General features: G+C 34.5%; 3 protein-coding genes and 1 pseudogene across 5 annotated transcripts; all 4 read left to right on the forward strand.

Annotated features, from left to right (window-relative positions):
* Nucleotides 1–2,035: 2,035 nt before the first annotated feature.
* LOC108450462 (uncharacterized) lies at nucleotides 2,036–4,741 on the forward strand. 3 transcript variants are annotated; one of them, XM_053027977.1, is made up of 7 exons: nucleotides 2,036–2,213; nucleotides 2,725–3,015; nucleotides 3,206–3,385; nucleotides 3,658–3,739; nucleotides 3,822–3,929; nucleotides 4,027–4,185; nucleotides 4,370–4,741. In XM_053027977.1, exons 1-7 carry the CDS (start codon nucleotides 2,211–2,213, stop codon nucleotides 4,564–4,566), a joined length of 1,020 nt encoding a protein of 339 aa, XP_052883937.1. In that variant the 5' UTR covers nucleotides 2,036–2,210; the 3' UTR covers nucleotides 4,567–4,741. The 3 variants fall into 3 exon arrangements, with proteins under 3 accessions (XP_052883937.1, XP_052883938.1, XP_017603591.1); XM_053027978.1 differs by having other exon boundaries at nucleotides 2,195–2,324; XM_017748102.2 differs by lacking the exon at nucleotides 2,036–2,213 and adding an exon at nucleotides 2,386–2,651.
* Nucleotides 4,742–4,876: 135 nt separating this feature from the next.
* LOC108450098 (uncharacterized) lies at nucleotides 4,877–6,757 on the forward strand. The gene is made up of 6 exons (XM_017747559.2): nucleotides 4,877–5,281; nucleotides 5,384–5,563; nucleotides 5,658–5,739; nucleotides 5,839–5,946; nucleotides 6,031–6,189; nucleotides 6,289–6,757. The coding sequence occupies exons 1-6, from the start codon at nucleotides 5,030–5,032 to the stop codon at nucleotides 6,483–6,485; spliced, it is 978 nt and encodes a 325-aa protein (XP_017603048.1). The 5' UTR covers nucleotides 4,877–5,029; the 3' UTR covers nucleotides 6,486–6,757.
* Nucleotides 6,758–7,226: 469 nt separating this feature from the next.
* LOC108450099 (uncharacterized) lies at nucleotides 7,227–9,040 on the forward strand. The gene is made up of 4 exons (XM_017747560.2): nucleotides 7,227–7,490; nucleotides 7,609–7,731; nucleotides 7,827–8,117; nucleotides 8,831–9,040. Exons 1-4 carry the CDS (start codon nucleotides 7,227–7,229, stop codon nucleotides 9,038–9,040), a joined length of 888 nt encoding a protein of 295 aa, XP_017603049.1.
* A 5-nt stretch (nucleotides 9,041–9,045) lies between these two features.
* On the forward strand, nucleotides 9,046–14,314 carry LOC108450972 (ADP-ribosylation factor GTPase-activating protein AGD5-like; annotated as a pseudogene).
* Nucleotides 14,315–14,729: the final 415 nt, after the last annotated feature.

Below are 14,729 nucleotides of genomic sequence, written 5' to 3' on the forward strand. Positions count from 1 at the left end.
CATTTTATTTCATCATAAACAGCCAAAACTTATCATTGATATCTTTTAATTTTGTTCATAAAATAAAAAACTAATGAATTAAATACTTGGACCTAATTGTAAAAGTCACAAAAGCATAAAAATCTCAAAGAAAAGGGTAAGAATTGAACTCACATATATCAAAGTAAGAAAAACCAGCAGCTTTCAGACCTCCCATGGCGTTTTGCTGAAGAAAATGATGATATCTCTAGATTTTTCAAATTTGTCTTGTTTTATATGTTTAATTTGCAAAATTTCCCATTTTGCCCTTGTTTCTCCTTGTCTTTTTGCTGATTTTCTTGCCCAACCGTCCAGCCCATACAATTTGGGTCCAATTCCTTTTAAATCCTCCTTTTAATCACTTAAACTATTTAATCACAATTTAATAAATTTCGCACTATTTTCAATTTAGTTCTTTTAATTAATTGAATAACCAAACGTTAAAATTTTCTAACGAAACTTTAATACTAACTTAATAACACTCCATAAGTATTTATAAAAATATTTATGTCTCGGTTTATGAATCCGAAGTCTCGATACCTCGTTTTCAACCAAATTTACCTGATTAATTCTTTTAAAATCGCAAAATTCACTAATTAAAAACAATTCTTTTAAGTTTGCACTTGGCTATAATTATTATTTGTTAAAATTTCTAAACATACTCGTCGAATTTAGTGATCTCGAATCACTGTTTCCGACACCACTGAAAAATTTGGCTGTTACAGTAAATATGATCGAGCATATGTGTACATTCAACTTTTAAATATTTAATACTTGAATGCTTATAATGAAAATACTCTAAAAATTAAATGAAAAATTGTAAGAATTTTTAATGACTAAAATAAAAACACATTAAAAACTAGGTGACTAAATAAAAAGTTTACCCTTAATATATTGTTGGAAATATGACTGAATGAGTTTGATTATTATTTTAAAGTAGTATTTATATTTAGTAACATTTAATTTGACTTCTAGTATATTTGATAAAATTTATAATTAATTAATTATACTAAATTTAAAAACAAACTAATAATATAAAATTATGATACGTGGGTAAAAAATATAATTATTTAATAAATATATTTATGAAAATTAATATTAAAAACAAATAATACTTTAGTTAATATGACCAAAAAAAATATAAGCTCGTCACTTGTATATTTTTTCTATTTTTATATTACAGATAAAAAGATAAAAATAAATAATATTTTAGTGATTATCATTATTGTGTATATCTAGTTGTTTTCATTCACCGCAATCTCAGTAGCTTTTTCTAAGGCTTAGTTTGGATAAGCAGTGTGTTATCTCCAGTGAGATTAAAAATAACGGTGGCGGTGAGATTAGTTAATGTAGTTGTGAGATTGGATATTGTAATAGTGAGATTCAAAACAACGATGGGGTGTATGTTTGGATTTAAAAGCAGCTGTAACGATGAGGTTAGAATAGAAAATGACTATTAAGGACATTAGATTAGAAATAATATATAATAGAAGTTTTTAAATTATTTTACTTTAATGAAATTACTAAAAATATGTGAATTTATAAATTCATTTAATAAAATATTAAAATGTATGTTCCGATATTTTATTATATAAAATAAAAAATTAACATTTTAAATCAAAATAATTAAAATTTAAAATTTAAAATAAATAATTTAAAAGTAGTTAATTCAAAGAATGGTAAATTAATTTTTTATAATAACCTATATTAATTTGTTATAAAATAATGGGGAAAATGTTTATTATTTTAAATTAATAAAATTATCTCACAAATGAAAATACAAAATTATTGAAGTAGAAGGTAAAATAAAGAAAAAAACAAAAAAAGTAAAATGGAGAAAAAAATAAGAGAAAAGGTGTAAAAAGAAAAATGACCATTAATGAGATGTTAGAACATTTGATTAGAGCATAAAATTCCAGTAGAAAAATTGGTGTCCAAGTGTGTTGAGTGATATTTCAATCGTTTTATTTAAATAAATTGATACGGTACGATTCAGCTAAAAAATACTCCGAACGCATTAAAATGAGATTAAACGGGCAAGCAAAAGAAGCCTAAGCCTTCCTTGCTCTGGGTGTAGGGTGTTGACTCGACTTACAGGTGCACCTACCATATTGAAACTCTGTTTAGCACTCCATAGAGGTCACTGACCAAAGGAAGATATATCCACTGAAAGTTTGGTTGACTCTGAGCAAATGGTACTGATGATTCTGATTCTCCCCAAAAATTGGCAGCTTTCTTGAGTTAGGACTGCGAAAACAATAAAATGGAAGATAGGATTTTTCTTTTTCCTTTTAATAAAAGTAGAGGTATCAATTCTCTGCTAAAACTTGAATACAAAATAATCCATTTTCACAATACTGAAGATTGAAATGATATAATTACGAAATTGATATGAAAAACATAATCTTTGTTAATGTAAAATATAAGGCTAGTAATAAAATGAAAATTTTATTGTGTGCTTAGTGCTTACTAATCACGACAATTTTGGAATAGAGGAATGGTTTTGGTCTCGCTTTTTTTTTTTTTCAATTCAAAACAATTCGATAAAAACAAGTAATCAATGCCGTGAGTAACTTCGACACCACTTTTTGGGATTTTTCAAATGAAGTGATGATCGAGGAACTTTTATTACCGTAAGGAGGACGTATTTCTGAATCATATTATTCATTTTTATCCAAAGGATATAATCTGTTTTTGCTTTATCAGACTGCAGACTGTAGAGCCAAAAGATATAAACAAAGAAAAATGAAGGCAATAGTTATAACTACAGGAGGAGGCCCAGAGGTGTTGCAATTGCAACAAGTAGAAGACCCAGAACTCAAAGATGATGACGTTCTCATCAAGGTAGAAGCTACCGCTCTAAACCGGGCCGATACTCTACAGAGAAAAGGTTCCTACCCTCCTCCAAAGGGTGCTAGCCCTTACCCTGGTCTTGAATGTTCCGGTACTATCCAAGCCGTTGGCAAGAATGTTCTGGGCTGGAGAGTTGGTGATCAGGTAATTCATAATTCATATGGGTATGATTGAAAATGTTTGATCTTTTTTGTCTTATGGATGATCCATTAGTTTTCATAATCTCAGGTCTAAAGATCAGATTTTTTCTCTTTTTTTTAGGGTTTTGGAACGTGGGTATTGCTGTATATGGGGCTGCAACTTGAATGAGTAGATTGTTTCTCTGTTTATGTAGGTGTGTGCTCTTCTTAGTGGAGGTGGATATGCTGAGAAAGTGGCAGTCCCAGCTGGTCAAGTTCTTCCAATCCCACTTGGGGTTTCCCTCAAAGAAGCTGCTGGTTTACCTGAAGTTGCTTGTACTGTTTGGTCCACTGTTTTTATGATGAGTCGATTATCTGCTGGGGAGACATTCTTGGTATCTTCTACATCCACTATGTTTTCTACATATCTTTCAATTTTGTTTTGGCCTAGTTTGATGCTGCATAATCTTTGGGTTACTAGGGTAACTCAGTTTAGCAGAAATGATTGATGGGTTAGCTTTAGTTTGAAGTTTCTTGATCATGTTAGGACAAAATAGATCAAGCTTTTTGTGCCAATTTCCTCCTCTAATATCTACTAGTTTGTTGGTTGCTCTTTTGATGGGAGGCTAACATGGCTAACATAACTAACATTATATTAAAATTTCAGGTCCATGGTGGTTCAAGTGGGATTGGCACTTTTGCAATTCAGATAGCTAAGAGCAAAGGAGCAACAGTGTTTGTTACAGCAGGTCTACCTGTAACAATGATTGTACTGTGAATTCCGTGTTTTCATTTGTTCTTATATTTAGACGTAGTAGTGTTGATCTCCAGGGAATGAAGAAAAGTTAGCTTTCTGCAAGAGACTTGGAGCTGATTTGTGCATCAATTATAAGACAGAGGACTTTGTTGCGCACGTTAAGGAAGAAACTGGAGGGAAGGGTATGCTCTGTAGTTTTGAATCATTGCTTTTGTATTAGTACCCACAGTTTCTCAGCAATCAAACAACCATTCTAAATTCACAAATTTTTAATGGCAGGAGTCGATGTGATTCTGGATTGCATCGGGGCAGCGTACCTTCAGCGAAACCTGGACAGTTTAAATTTTGATGGAAGGCTTTGTATCATTGGCTTGCAGGGTGGAGCTGTCACCGAAATTAAACTTAATACTTTATTTCCAAAGCGCCTCACAGTGCAAGGTAGTAGCCACATACATCTCCACAGATGCACCCACTTCTCACCTAGCCTTTGCTTTCCCTAAATTGAAACGTTTACATATCTTGAAAACTGCTGCTAAAAATGCTTACAGCTTTAGTGGGTGTAGCGGAAATCATAGATCGATATAGGATTATAATTTGATAATTTTTCTTCTTTTGTATTTAGGGGCTGCGTTGCGACCAAGAAATCCAGAAAACAAAGCAATGGTTGTTAATGAAGTGGAGAAGAATGTCTGGCCAGAAATCGTGGCGGGCAAGGTGAAGCCTATCATCTACAAATCATTTCCCTTATCTGAGGCTGTGGAGGCTCATAAGCTAATGGAAAGTAATGAACATATTGGGAAGATACTGCTTGTTCCATGATGCTGCTAATGGTTTTATCTTATATTGTGACAATGGTGTGTCTTTTGATTATACAATGGAGCCACTTGTTACCGTGTACCGATTTGAAATCATGCAGAACTGATGTGAAAGATTTCTAATACTTGCCAATGGCATTGTCTGATAAATCTAATAAGAACAAGTTGATTACCACCAACAGCTTAATACTTGCTAATGGCATTGGATATTTTGTTTAAAAGGCCTAAGGCTTATATATCAGAATCAGGCAAGTTAATAAAATATGAGACCAGACTCACCAGAAATTGTACAAATATTATAATATATAATGTTTAAGCAGCTATTCTTTTGGAAGCGCATGGTAGGAGAATCATCTTGAACAATCATAAGAACAAAAACCATATAAAATTTAGATGTTCAAATATCCACAATCAGTAAGTTGCAACACAGGCAAGTGGTAGCTGTTCGAAAGACTTGAAATCCAGTGATGAAGGCTGTAGTGATAACAAGTCCAGGTGATCCAGAAGTATTGCAGCTACAAGAAGTAGAAGAACCCGAAATCAAAGATGATGAAGTCCTCATCAAAACTGAGGCAGCAGCCCTGAACCGTGGTGACATCTATCAAAGACAAGGCTTTTACCCTCCACCTGAAGGTGCTAGCACCTTTCCAGGTCTTGAATGCTCAGGCATCATTGAAGCTGTTGGAGAGAATGTTTCTCGATGGAAAGTAGGAGATAAGGTGAATTCTGAATTCATCTGTAGGAGACATAAAAGTCAACTGTCCTAAAATGAGCTTGTCTTAAATGGTTTTTTGTTTTAATTTTCTGTTGCTTTGTTAAAGGTGTGTGCTCTCCTAAGTGGAGGAGGATATGCGGAGAAAGTGGCTGTTCCAGCAGGACAAGTTCTGCCTGTTCCATCAGGAGTTTCATTGTCGGATGCTGCCTCTCTTCCAGAGGTTGCCTGCACAGTCTGGTCCACTGTTTTTACGACGAGTCGGCTATGTCCTGGTGAAACGCTTTTGGTAACAAATTATCCTTAGTTCACTTTATTTTTATTTTCTTTTTCATGATGTATGATAATCTATACTGATAATTCTAATCATTGATTGGATATAGATCCACGGGGGCTCTAGTGGAATTGGGACATTTGCCATTCAGATTGCAAAGTTCAAAGGAGCAAAAGTTTTTGTCACAGTAGGTTAATTACTTACACCAATAATCTTTCAACAGATAAAATTTTACTTTCAATGGTCATCCATTAATCTACGTCTTGGAACTCTTTGAGTCTTACTACCAGGGGATGAGCGAAAATTAGCCTTTTGCAATGATCTTGGAGCCGATCTCTGCATCAATTACAAGACCGAGGACTTTGTAGTACGTGTCAAAGAGGAAACAGAAGGCAAAGGTATAAACTTTTATGATATCAACTTTGTTAGAGCTCTTTAGCATTGAAAATAAGTGAACTTTTGTTTTCCACCATTAATGGCAGGAGTTGATGTTATTCTGGATTGCGTTGGAGCAGCCTACCTCCAAAGAAACCTTGACTGCTTAAACGTCGATGGCAGACTTTTCATCATTGGCTCCATAAGTGGATTTGTCGCAGAACTAAACATCGCAGCTATGTTCGCAAAACGACTTTCAATCCAAGGTATTAATCATGTTCTAAACAACAGCAGACCAGACCCTTTACTGTAAAATAATATGTTGCAAGAGAATTGAAAGTGGGAAGCTTTAAATATGAATGCAGCGGCTGCCTTGCGGACAAGAAGTGTAGAAGAAAAGGCATCAATTGTAAAGGAAGTGGAGAATAATGTTTGGCCTGCAATTATGTCGGGTAAGGTGAAGCCAGTGGTTCACCAACGATTCCCACTTAGAGAAGCAGCCGAAGCTCACCGGCTTATGGAAAGTGGCAACCATATCGGGAAAATACTTCTTATTGCATAATATTTTGCAATTATATTGTGAGAATAATTTAGAACCATCATAAGCTTTATTTAATGTGTTATTATTTACCTCATTCATATCTGTAGAGAGAATTTCCATTGAAAAGCTTTCACTTCTCGTTTTGTTTTGTAGCTCATTGTTTAGCGAGTTTTTACCTCATTGATCATGATTTCCGATTATAACCATCGATAATTTTGTATTCCACAATGCTGTTAATTACTTATTTACTGAATTACTACCTTTTATCTTTAAAGAAAATTAAATCAACTAAATTTGTATATTTTAAAAACGATCGATATCGGATCCGCCGAGGATAAATAATCAAAGTCAAAGTAACCTGCTCCACGCTTACGTGGCAAAATCAGAACCCTTCATCTGTTATTCACGTTGGAGGTAAATAAATAAATAAATAATAAGAAAGCTTGGCATTTTATTAATATATCTCTGTCAAGATCAGCGAACAGCGGATTCATTCAACCTCTATCCCAGACTTCTTGTACTTCTACTGCATCTTTAGACTTCGAAATTGCTATTTCTCAACTTCCCCTCAGAGATTTCACTCATCAGGTTCATTCTCAGGATCTTTGCCTTCAATCTCTGTTATTGCGAACTGGGTAGCTCTTAAAATTTGTTTGACGTTTGATGAATTTGCTGTTCATCTAAATTTGTTGATCATATTCGGTGTTGTTCAATCTTTTGCAGATTTGTGCTTGGGGTTTTCCTCATCTCTTAGTTAAAACCATGGATTTTAGCCATTTAAATCGTGGGCAGATGACTCTGATGGGATCTGCGTTTTGTGTGGTGCTTTCGTTGCATTTCACACTGCAGCTTGTGTCACAGCATCTTTTTTACTGGAAAAACCCCAAGGAGCAGAAAGCTATACTTATTATTATTCTTATGGCTCCTATATATGCTGCTGTCTCCTTTGTGGGTTTATTGGATATTAGAGGAAGCAAAGCCTTCTTCATGTTTCTGGAATCTGTCAAGGAATGTTACGAGGCTTTTGTGAGTGCCCCTTTTGCTCAATCTTTGGATTTGGCTTTGGCTCTGCTGCATTCGTTTTTTTTTTTTTTTGTTAAAATTATTATTATTCACTGCTGCTTTTTGATGTTATTGGTTCTAGGTGATCGCTAAGTTCATGGCTTTGATGTATAGTTACTTGAATATATCTATTAGTAAAAATATTGTACCTGATGAAATTAAAGGTAGAGAGATTCACCATTCATTTCCTATGACTCTTTTTCAGGTATGCTACTTTAAATTAATATATATCACTTAAATAAGTTAGAAGTTACACTCTTAATCAGATCTCTTGACACATTGCTGTTGCTCAAACTACAGCCTCGAACAGTTAGGCTGAACCACCATACACTAAAGCTTCTCAAGTATTGGACATGGCAATTCGTTGTCATCCGCCCAGTGTGTTCTGTCTTGATGATAACCCTGCAACTTCTTCAGTTTTATCCATCTTGGTTGAGCTGGACATTCACAATCATCCTCAATGTGTCTGTTTCATTAGCATTATACTCTTTGGTAGCCTTTTACCATGTCTTTGCCAAAGAGTTGGAACCTCATAAGCCACTTGCGAAGTTCTTGTGCATCAAGGGAATTGTTTTCTTCTGCTTTTGGCAGGTAAATAGAACTTTTTTCTTTAGTCTTTTTTTGGAGGGCTCATTAGTTTTTACACTTATTAGAAGCATGAAGAATAGACATTTGTTTTCTCTAAACCCCTAATGATAAATAGTGAAGGTCCAGAGTAAAACTAACCAAGCCTTATTTCATAGGCTCTTAACTCATGTGAAGGTTGGCTAACAGATACTGACGTTCATAACTTGTAACTAGAAAATCATTGTGCCCCCTTCAAGGGAAATATTGCTCTCTCTGGATATGAGGAGATATTTTATGATTGAACCTAATCTTAGGTAATTCAGCATACAATCAAATGCTTATACGTCAATCAGGTTGGAACTCAATAATAGTAAATTATAGCTTATCTGATGATTATTCAAACTTAACAAATCATATAATTTCATCTGAATTTTCTGCCCTCTGCTGCCTGGTTATCTTTTGTTTCTTCCTTCTAAGAAGTTTGCTGGATTACTGTTTCAGAGTGGAACTTTCTGCTCTGAGCACTATGAAATTTTCAATGATTTTTTCTGTGGTTAATGCATGGAGTTTAGACTGTTTTGGTGTATTAGATATGAATGTGTTGCAAGTTGCGGCTCACATCCTCCAGTACTACCAACTTTATGCTTTCTTGTCCTTGTTTTGTCAGTGGTTTGTTCTTGAACCATATAATATTTTGCTTTTATCTTGTGTTAATGACATCAATTGACCACGTGCAGGGAGTGGTGCTTGACATACTTGTTGCTGTGGGCATCATTCGAGCAAATCATTTCTGGTTGGATGTGGAGCACCTTGAGGAAGCTCTTCAGAACGTATTGGTGTGTCTAGAGATGGTTGTATTTGCTGTTCTCCAGCAGTATGCATACCATGTTTATCCATATAGTGGAGAAACTGAAGCTAAGTTGAAGCTAGGCAAGAAACTTGAATGATTTTGGGATTCCGGAGCTCTAATTTAGAAAAGAGAAATACCTGTTTCTGTGGGATTTGAACATAATTTTTATGAATGCTTGTGATCTGTTTTGTAATTGCCTTCGTATATCAAACATAAAATATATTTATTAAAATATATTTATTTATGCGCAAGAACGACATTTACGCGATACTAAACTACACAGAGAAGATTCAATATTTTGCAATATATATTGAACTTATAAACAAATCTGATGAAATAAAGAATCCTGATTAACTGAAAATGCAGGTGACTTAAACATGATATCTTATTAATAAGTGCCTTCGAATATGGATAAACTAGCAGCTAGAATTGGAGTTTCTTCCATGTTGGATTACCTTTTTCGAAACCATTGATTACCCCATAATCACATTGAGATTCTAAAACAGAATTTATTCCATCTATTGTAATCAGAAATTTAAGACGACGAAATAAGATATGATAATCTCTTAATCCGAGTTTAAAAGAATTTCATTATAATCGAAAGTTTATAAATGGAACTCTTCAAATTATCAAATTTAATGGATAAGAGGATCAAGCTTATACTTTTATGTAGATGGTAGGCCAGCACAGACTACATGGGCAATCCAAAGCAAGAAGGCAAAGGTGGCATGCTATAGAAGTAAGTTCTAAAATAATAGGCCCAGCAAAAGCTGGATCCCCACTTTGACTATTGTGCGTACACACGCCAGCTTCCAACCAAAGGTAACCATTCAATTTGTAAAAGAGAGAAAGAAAGTCGGGCCAAACAAGAAAGCAAGAACCAAAGAGACACCCACTTTGCCATTTTTAATTTACTTTCTCATTCTCCTTTCTCCTTCTCCCTTGTTTCTTTCTTTGTTTCATATTTTGGGTTTTCCTCTGTTTTTTTGGTACAAAGAAGATAAAGCTTTTTGCCCAGAAAGAGAGAAAAAAAAAACCGAGACTGAGGGTGCTATCTTTTCGAGCAAAGGAAGAGATATTTTGGAGTCATCATGAACAAGAAGGCTAACGTTTCTCAAGAACTTAACGCTAAACACATAAAGGTTTTCCCTTTATATTTTCATTTCTTTGTTTCTTTGTTTATCACTCATTTAAGCTTTAGTGTTTGTTATGTTCAAGACTCTTTCTTTTTTCTAGGCGCTGATGTTTGAATTTGATATGTTTGATGAAAATTTACATTTTAGCTCTATTTAAACGGTTACGTATATATATATATTATCCTTTATGTTGATGAACTTTCTACAGCAAAGCTATAGTAACGAATCTTATTTCTTGATTGTTCTGAACTTGCTGTAATTTTGTAATAGCTTTTCTCCCGGACTAAAATTATGCTATCCACCAATTTGGGTTGCCGTATTTTTTTTTTGTTGTTGAATTACTCGTGAACTTCACTGATCAATTTGGAATAGTTTCCAGTTGTTTTCCAATACAGTGAGTTGCATTGCCCTTTATATTTTAGCTGTCAACTATGGTTGCTGATCCCAAGGTGTCTTAAACTAAGGCTCACGTAGATACATTTGTATATAGCTAATCAAGAAGCTGGTGCAGCCACTATGAGGTTTCTTTACTATTTGATGTTGCAATATTTTGTCTTTAAAATGTTCCAATTCGTTTGTCTTAGGCAATGTACTATCCAATCAGTAAGTTTTATTTGGATCAAATAAAACAGGCAAGACAACCATGCGGTTTTTTTATCATCCGTTAGTGCTGTTTTTATGTGATTCAAGTTGTCTGCTATATAGTTTCTGCTCCATCCTCAGGCACGTTCGTATGTGTGTCTGGAATAATAATGTTGTCTCAGTTAGAGATAAAGATATAGCTTGCAATTTCACCTTCATCTGAACTTTCTTTGACAGCCAATTTCCAACGGTATCTTGTATTGAATGAATATAGCTAATCACTTGATCTATATTATGTATGATAATACCTTTCTGGTTCCATCTTCTGCAGATATTGGATGGCCTTCTTAAGTTACCCGAGAATAGAGAGTGTGCAGACTGCAAAAGCAAGTAGGTATCCGTTATCAATTTAGCTCTTATTAATACTTCACCATGCGTCTTTATGTAGTAAGGTTGCCAGCAAAATGGAAATTTTAAACTAGGTGCCTGAGTTACTGTAAAGGACTTGGACTCCAATTTATAATGGCTTGTTTTCAATGCAGGGGACCAAGATGGGCTAGTGTCAGTCTAGGAATATTCATTTGCATTCAATGTTCAGGGATTCACCGAAGTCTTGGAGTGCACATATCAAAGGTTTGTTTTTGTTTTTCGTTTCATTATAATTTATGTTTCTCTTTTCCCTTGATTCTGAATAACAGTACAAGTCATTCAATGTTCAGAGATTATGTTTTTATCTCCTGCAGGTGAGATCTGCAACTTTAGATACATGGCTTCCGGAACAGGTTTCTTTTATTCAATGTAAGGATGTCTTCGATTACCATCCCAAATGAGATGAGGTGGTGATAGTAATCTGTTTTATTGTTGTTTTTGCAGTCATGGGGAATGAGAAATCGAACAATTAGTGGGAAGCAGAGTTGCCTCCTAATTATAACAGGGCTGGCATCGAGAATTTCATTTGTGCTAAGTATAACTTCATAAAACTATCCATCTAAAACTTTTATTTTGATTTCTGATTTTCTTCTATTGCTGTATGAAACTAGTTTTAATACCAAACATTTTGCTTAAGGATGCTTATTTTCTTCATTAGGTATAAAGAAAAGAGATGGATTCCACGAGAGGGAAAGGCTAGATCACCAACAAGTGTGAGCGATCACTTCATAAACTAGGAGCCAAAGATGGTGGGTATAAGTATATGAATAGTGCAAATCATGGTTTTGAGGAGAAAAAAACTTCTTGTCCGCCTTTTACGAATAACAGCACTCCAACTCCTAAAAATTGCCTGCAAGTGCATTTAAATGTTCCTCAGAAGGTAAGAACAGCCGTTCTTTGGTCTTAAAGACTGATTTTTTGTAAAAGGATTTCCTGCTCATGCAGCGAGAACCTGTATGGTTTGCTTTATCTTCCATGCATTGAAATGTTGAATATCAAAGTTCTAAAGCAGTGTAGCAATGATTCTTTGATCCGATGTTGTTGGAAGTTATTACATATAAAGTAATAAATGCACTTAATCCATAGGTTGAGCATGATATTAGACCGCAAGAACCTCTACAGAATTCTGAACCATCAGTTTCAAATGCTGATACCGTAAATCAGGAGGTTACTAATACTCCATCAGTCTCGAATGTTGAATCAATAAAGCAGGACGTCAATACTACTGCATCAGTAGCACTGGCCAAAGTCGATTATGCTACTGAACTTTTCAATTTGCTCTTCATGGAAGATTCTAGAGAAAATCACTCTGATATTTCTGCTCATGAGAATTCCTGGACTGGTTTTTCATGTGTGCTTCTTGCCATTATAATCTTGTCAATAAAACTATTAGTTCTACTTTTAATGCTTTTTTTTTTTCTTTCTATTGCTTATCACTTCATTAATTTCTCACTGAGTGTTGCTAGATATAGTACTTTAAATTTGGTAATCACTTTTATTGCTCGACATATCAATTTGCAGCTGCTGAAGCTAAATCCTTGAGGGATGGAAGTGATTCATCAAACTTAAGTCAAACCAAGGTGCAACCTAAGAATGAAAGCGATGATCTATTTAGAGATTCAACATCAGTGAAGCAAACATTTTCAGAGACAGCAGAGGACGATGCTAAGACTATGAAACTCTTTGAGAAGGTAAATGCCCTTGTTCAGTGGGTGCTTACAATAGAATAGCTTCATTTCTCTTACAAGGATGATTATTAATTGTAACAATTATCTGGAATTCAGCTTGATATCTTCATTTCTTGAGCACCTAAGTTAATGTTCATCACCCTGGTAGTTTGAAAGTAGAGATTTAAAATTTTAATTATTTATTTGTCTTTGCTATGAGTAGCATGAACATGAAGTTTGATATTCTTTGCTTCGGTTTTTTTCCCTAAATTTCTGTTTTCACCTTTTAGTAGTGAATTGTCTGCAGCCAAATACAGTGATGACATCTCCATTTTCTCTCCATCAACAACAATTTGTTACAACTGCAAAGCCTAATGGTGGATCCCAAGCCTTTCCTGTTAATTCCCATCAGTTCAACTCCAATGGCTTGCACTTTCCTGCTCTGAGTTCTGGAAGTGTTGGCCATCAAGTTCCTCGAATGGCAATGCCAGTCACTGGTCAACATATGCAGGTTTGCATGCATCATTCTTCCACGATTCTTCTTTTTCCAGATTGTAACTTCATTTCTCATCCTAAATCATGATGTTATTATCTTCCTCTACCAGAACAGAAGCAACCAACGGATGCACCCGGCAGGGAGTTCGGTTAATTTTCCAATTTCCAGGTTCATGCATGAAGTATTTCATTTTGAACCAACTGAAAGCTGCATATATCTAAATTTATGCAGCTGATCAGTTTTATACTTTTACTTGATTTAGTTTATAAGAATTTATGAATCTAAAAGTTCACTCGTCCTTCTAGTTAGAAGGAAACTAAGTCTGGTGACCAGATTCATTGTTTATCAAGGCTGGATATATTTCAGAATACTGAATCTGCTATTCTGTTAATTTGGTATAGGCATTAGAAATGAGGGTTCATTGAAAAGTTTATAAAATTTGGTGGACCAATACATTACCTTCATCGACCGTAGTATGAACTTTGAAGAGTTGTATGTGAAATCAGTAGTTATCAGATTAGCTTAACACAAGCAGACAGAGTCATAAATGCTAGACCGGGGTGTGGAAGCATGCGGATCGATAGACGACGATTAAGTTTCACAGTCACTTATTTGATTAACGTGCAATCACTTTCCATATACCCCATTCCTCAAATATTTACTACTAATTTGATTGCCCTTGCAGCTTGTACACACCAGGGCAGGTAGTTTGACCAACCATTGGCATGAAAAGCATTGGAGGTCTGCCGATCTCAGCATCTCCAATTTGTTTGACGACACCAATTCAATGGGAAAAAGATTACGATTTCTCATCGTTAACATAAGGGATGTTTACAAAGCGGTAACTCATTGGCAGAAATCATGGGTCAACAGAGTGATTTCCATTGCATTACTCTTAATAATACAAAAAAAAAAAGTATATTCTTAAAAGAAAATGAAATTGCATTCTCTTTTTAGATTTGTAAATCCATTTCTTCATATTGAAAATGATTCAATCATTTTAGATTTATTGGACACTTATTTCATCTCCATAATAACAAGTTCTATCTTATTTTCTATAACATGGTGAATGCATGTTTTGTCTGGGTTATTCATTCTCTCTTCTCAAACGTTATAATACAATGTGTTCGTACATATACGCGTATGTATATATACATTATAGTATTGGTGTAAAACTAAAGTTACAAAACAGGCATATATTTCAAATTAGTACATCGGTTACTTGTTAGGCTAACTTTTGCCTTAAGTTTGACTAGATTTAGCAGACGAATCAATTAAAATCGGTTGTAATTTTTGTCAATGATAGTTCAATAAACCTAAATCCTTTCATATCCTAACTATTTACAAGATGCACGCAAAGTATAAAATAAAATATGCATATAGCCACCAACCTAGACACGACGCAAAAGCTGATTAGTTACTAAGCTTAATTTTCAATGACAATATCCATTTAGGCAACCTAACGTGAACATTAAA

The sequence above is a fragment of the Gossypium arboreum genome, chromosome 5, assembly GCF_025698485.1.
Source record: "Gossypium arboreum isolate Shixiya-1 chromosome 5, ASM2569848v2, whole genome shotgun sequence".
In the NCBI taxonomy this organism is placed as follows: domain Eukaryota; kingdom Viridiplantae; phylum Streptophyta; class Magnoliopsida; order Malvales; family Malvaceae; genus Gossypium; species Gossypium arboreum.

What these genes read in the sequence shown, in the direction of transcription:
- LOC108450098 (XM_017747559.2), top strand. Translation starts at nt 5,030, where the DNA reads ATGAAGGCTGTAGTGATAACAAGTCCAGGTGATCCAGAAGTATTGCAG. An exon ending in AAAAGTTTTTGTCACAGTAG is followed by an intron (nt 5,740 to 5,838) that starts GTTAATTACTTA and finishes TCTTACTACCAG; the next exon opens with GGGATGAGCGAAAATTAGCC. An exon ending in AAAACGACTTTCAATCCAAG is followed by an intron (nt 6,190 to 6,288) that starts GTATTAATCATG and finishes ATATGAATGCAG; the next exon opens with CGGCTGCCTTGCGGACAAGA.
- LOC108450462 (XM_053027977.1), top strand. An exon ending in AACAGTGTTTGTTACAGCAG is followed by an intron (nt 3,740 to 3,821) that starts GTCTACCTGTAA and finishes GTTGATCTCCAG; the next exon opens with GGAATGAAGAAAAGTTAGCT. An exon ending in AAAGCGCCTCACAGTGCAAG is followed by an intron (nt 4,186 to 4,369) that starts GTAGTAGCCACA and finishes TTTTGTATTTAG; the next exon opens with GGGCTGCGTTGCGACCAAGA.
- LOC108450099 (XM_017747560.2), top strand. Translation starts at nt 7,227, where the DNA reads ATGGATTTTAGCCATTTAAATCGTGGGCAGATGACTCTGATGGGATCT. An exon ending in AGGAATGTTACGAGGCTTTT is followed by an intron (nt 7,491 to 7,608) that starts GTGAGTGCCCCT and finishes TATTGGTTCTAG; the next exon opens with GTGATCGCTAAGTTCATGGC. An exon ending in TTTTCTTCTGCTTTTGGCAG is followed by an intron (nt 8,118 to 8,830) that starts GTAAATAGAACT and finishes GACCACGTGCAG; the next exon opens with GGAGTGGTGCTTGACATACT.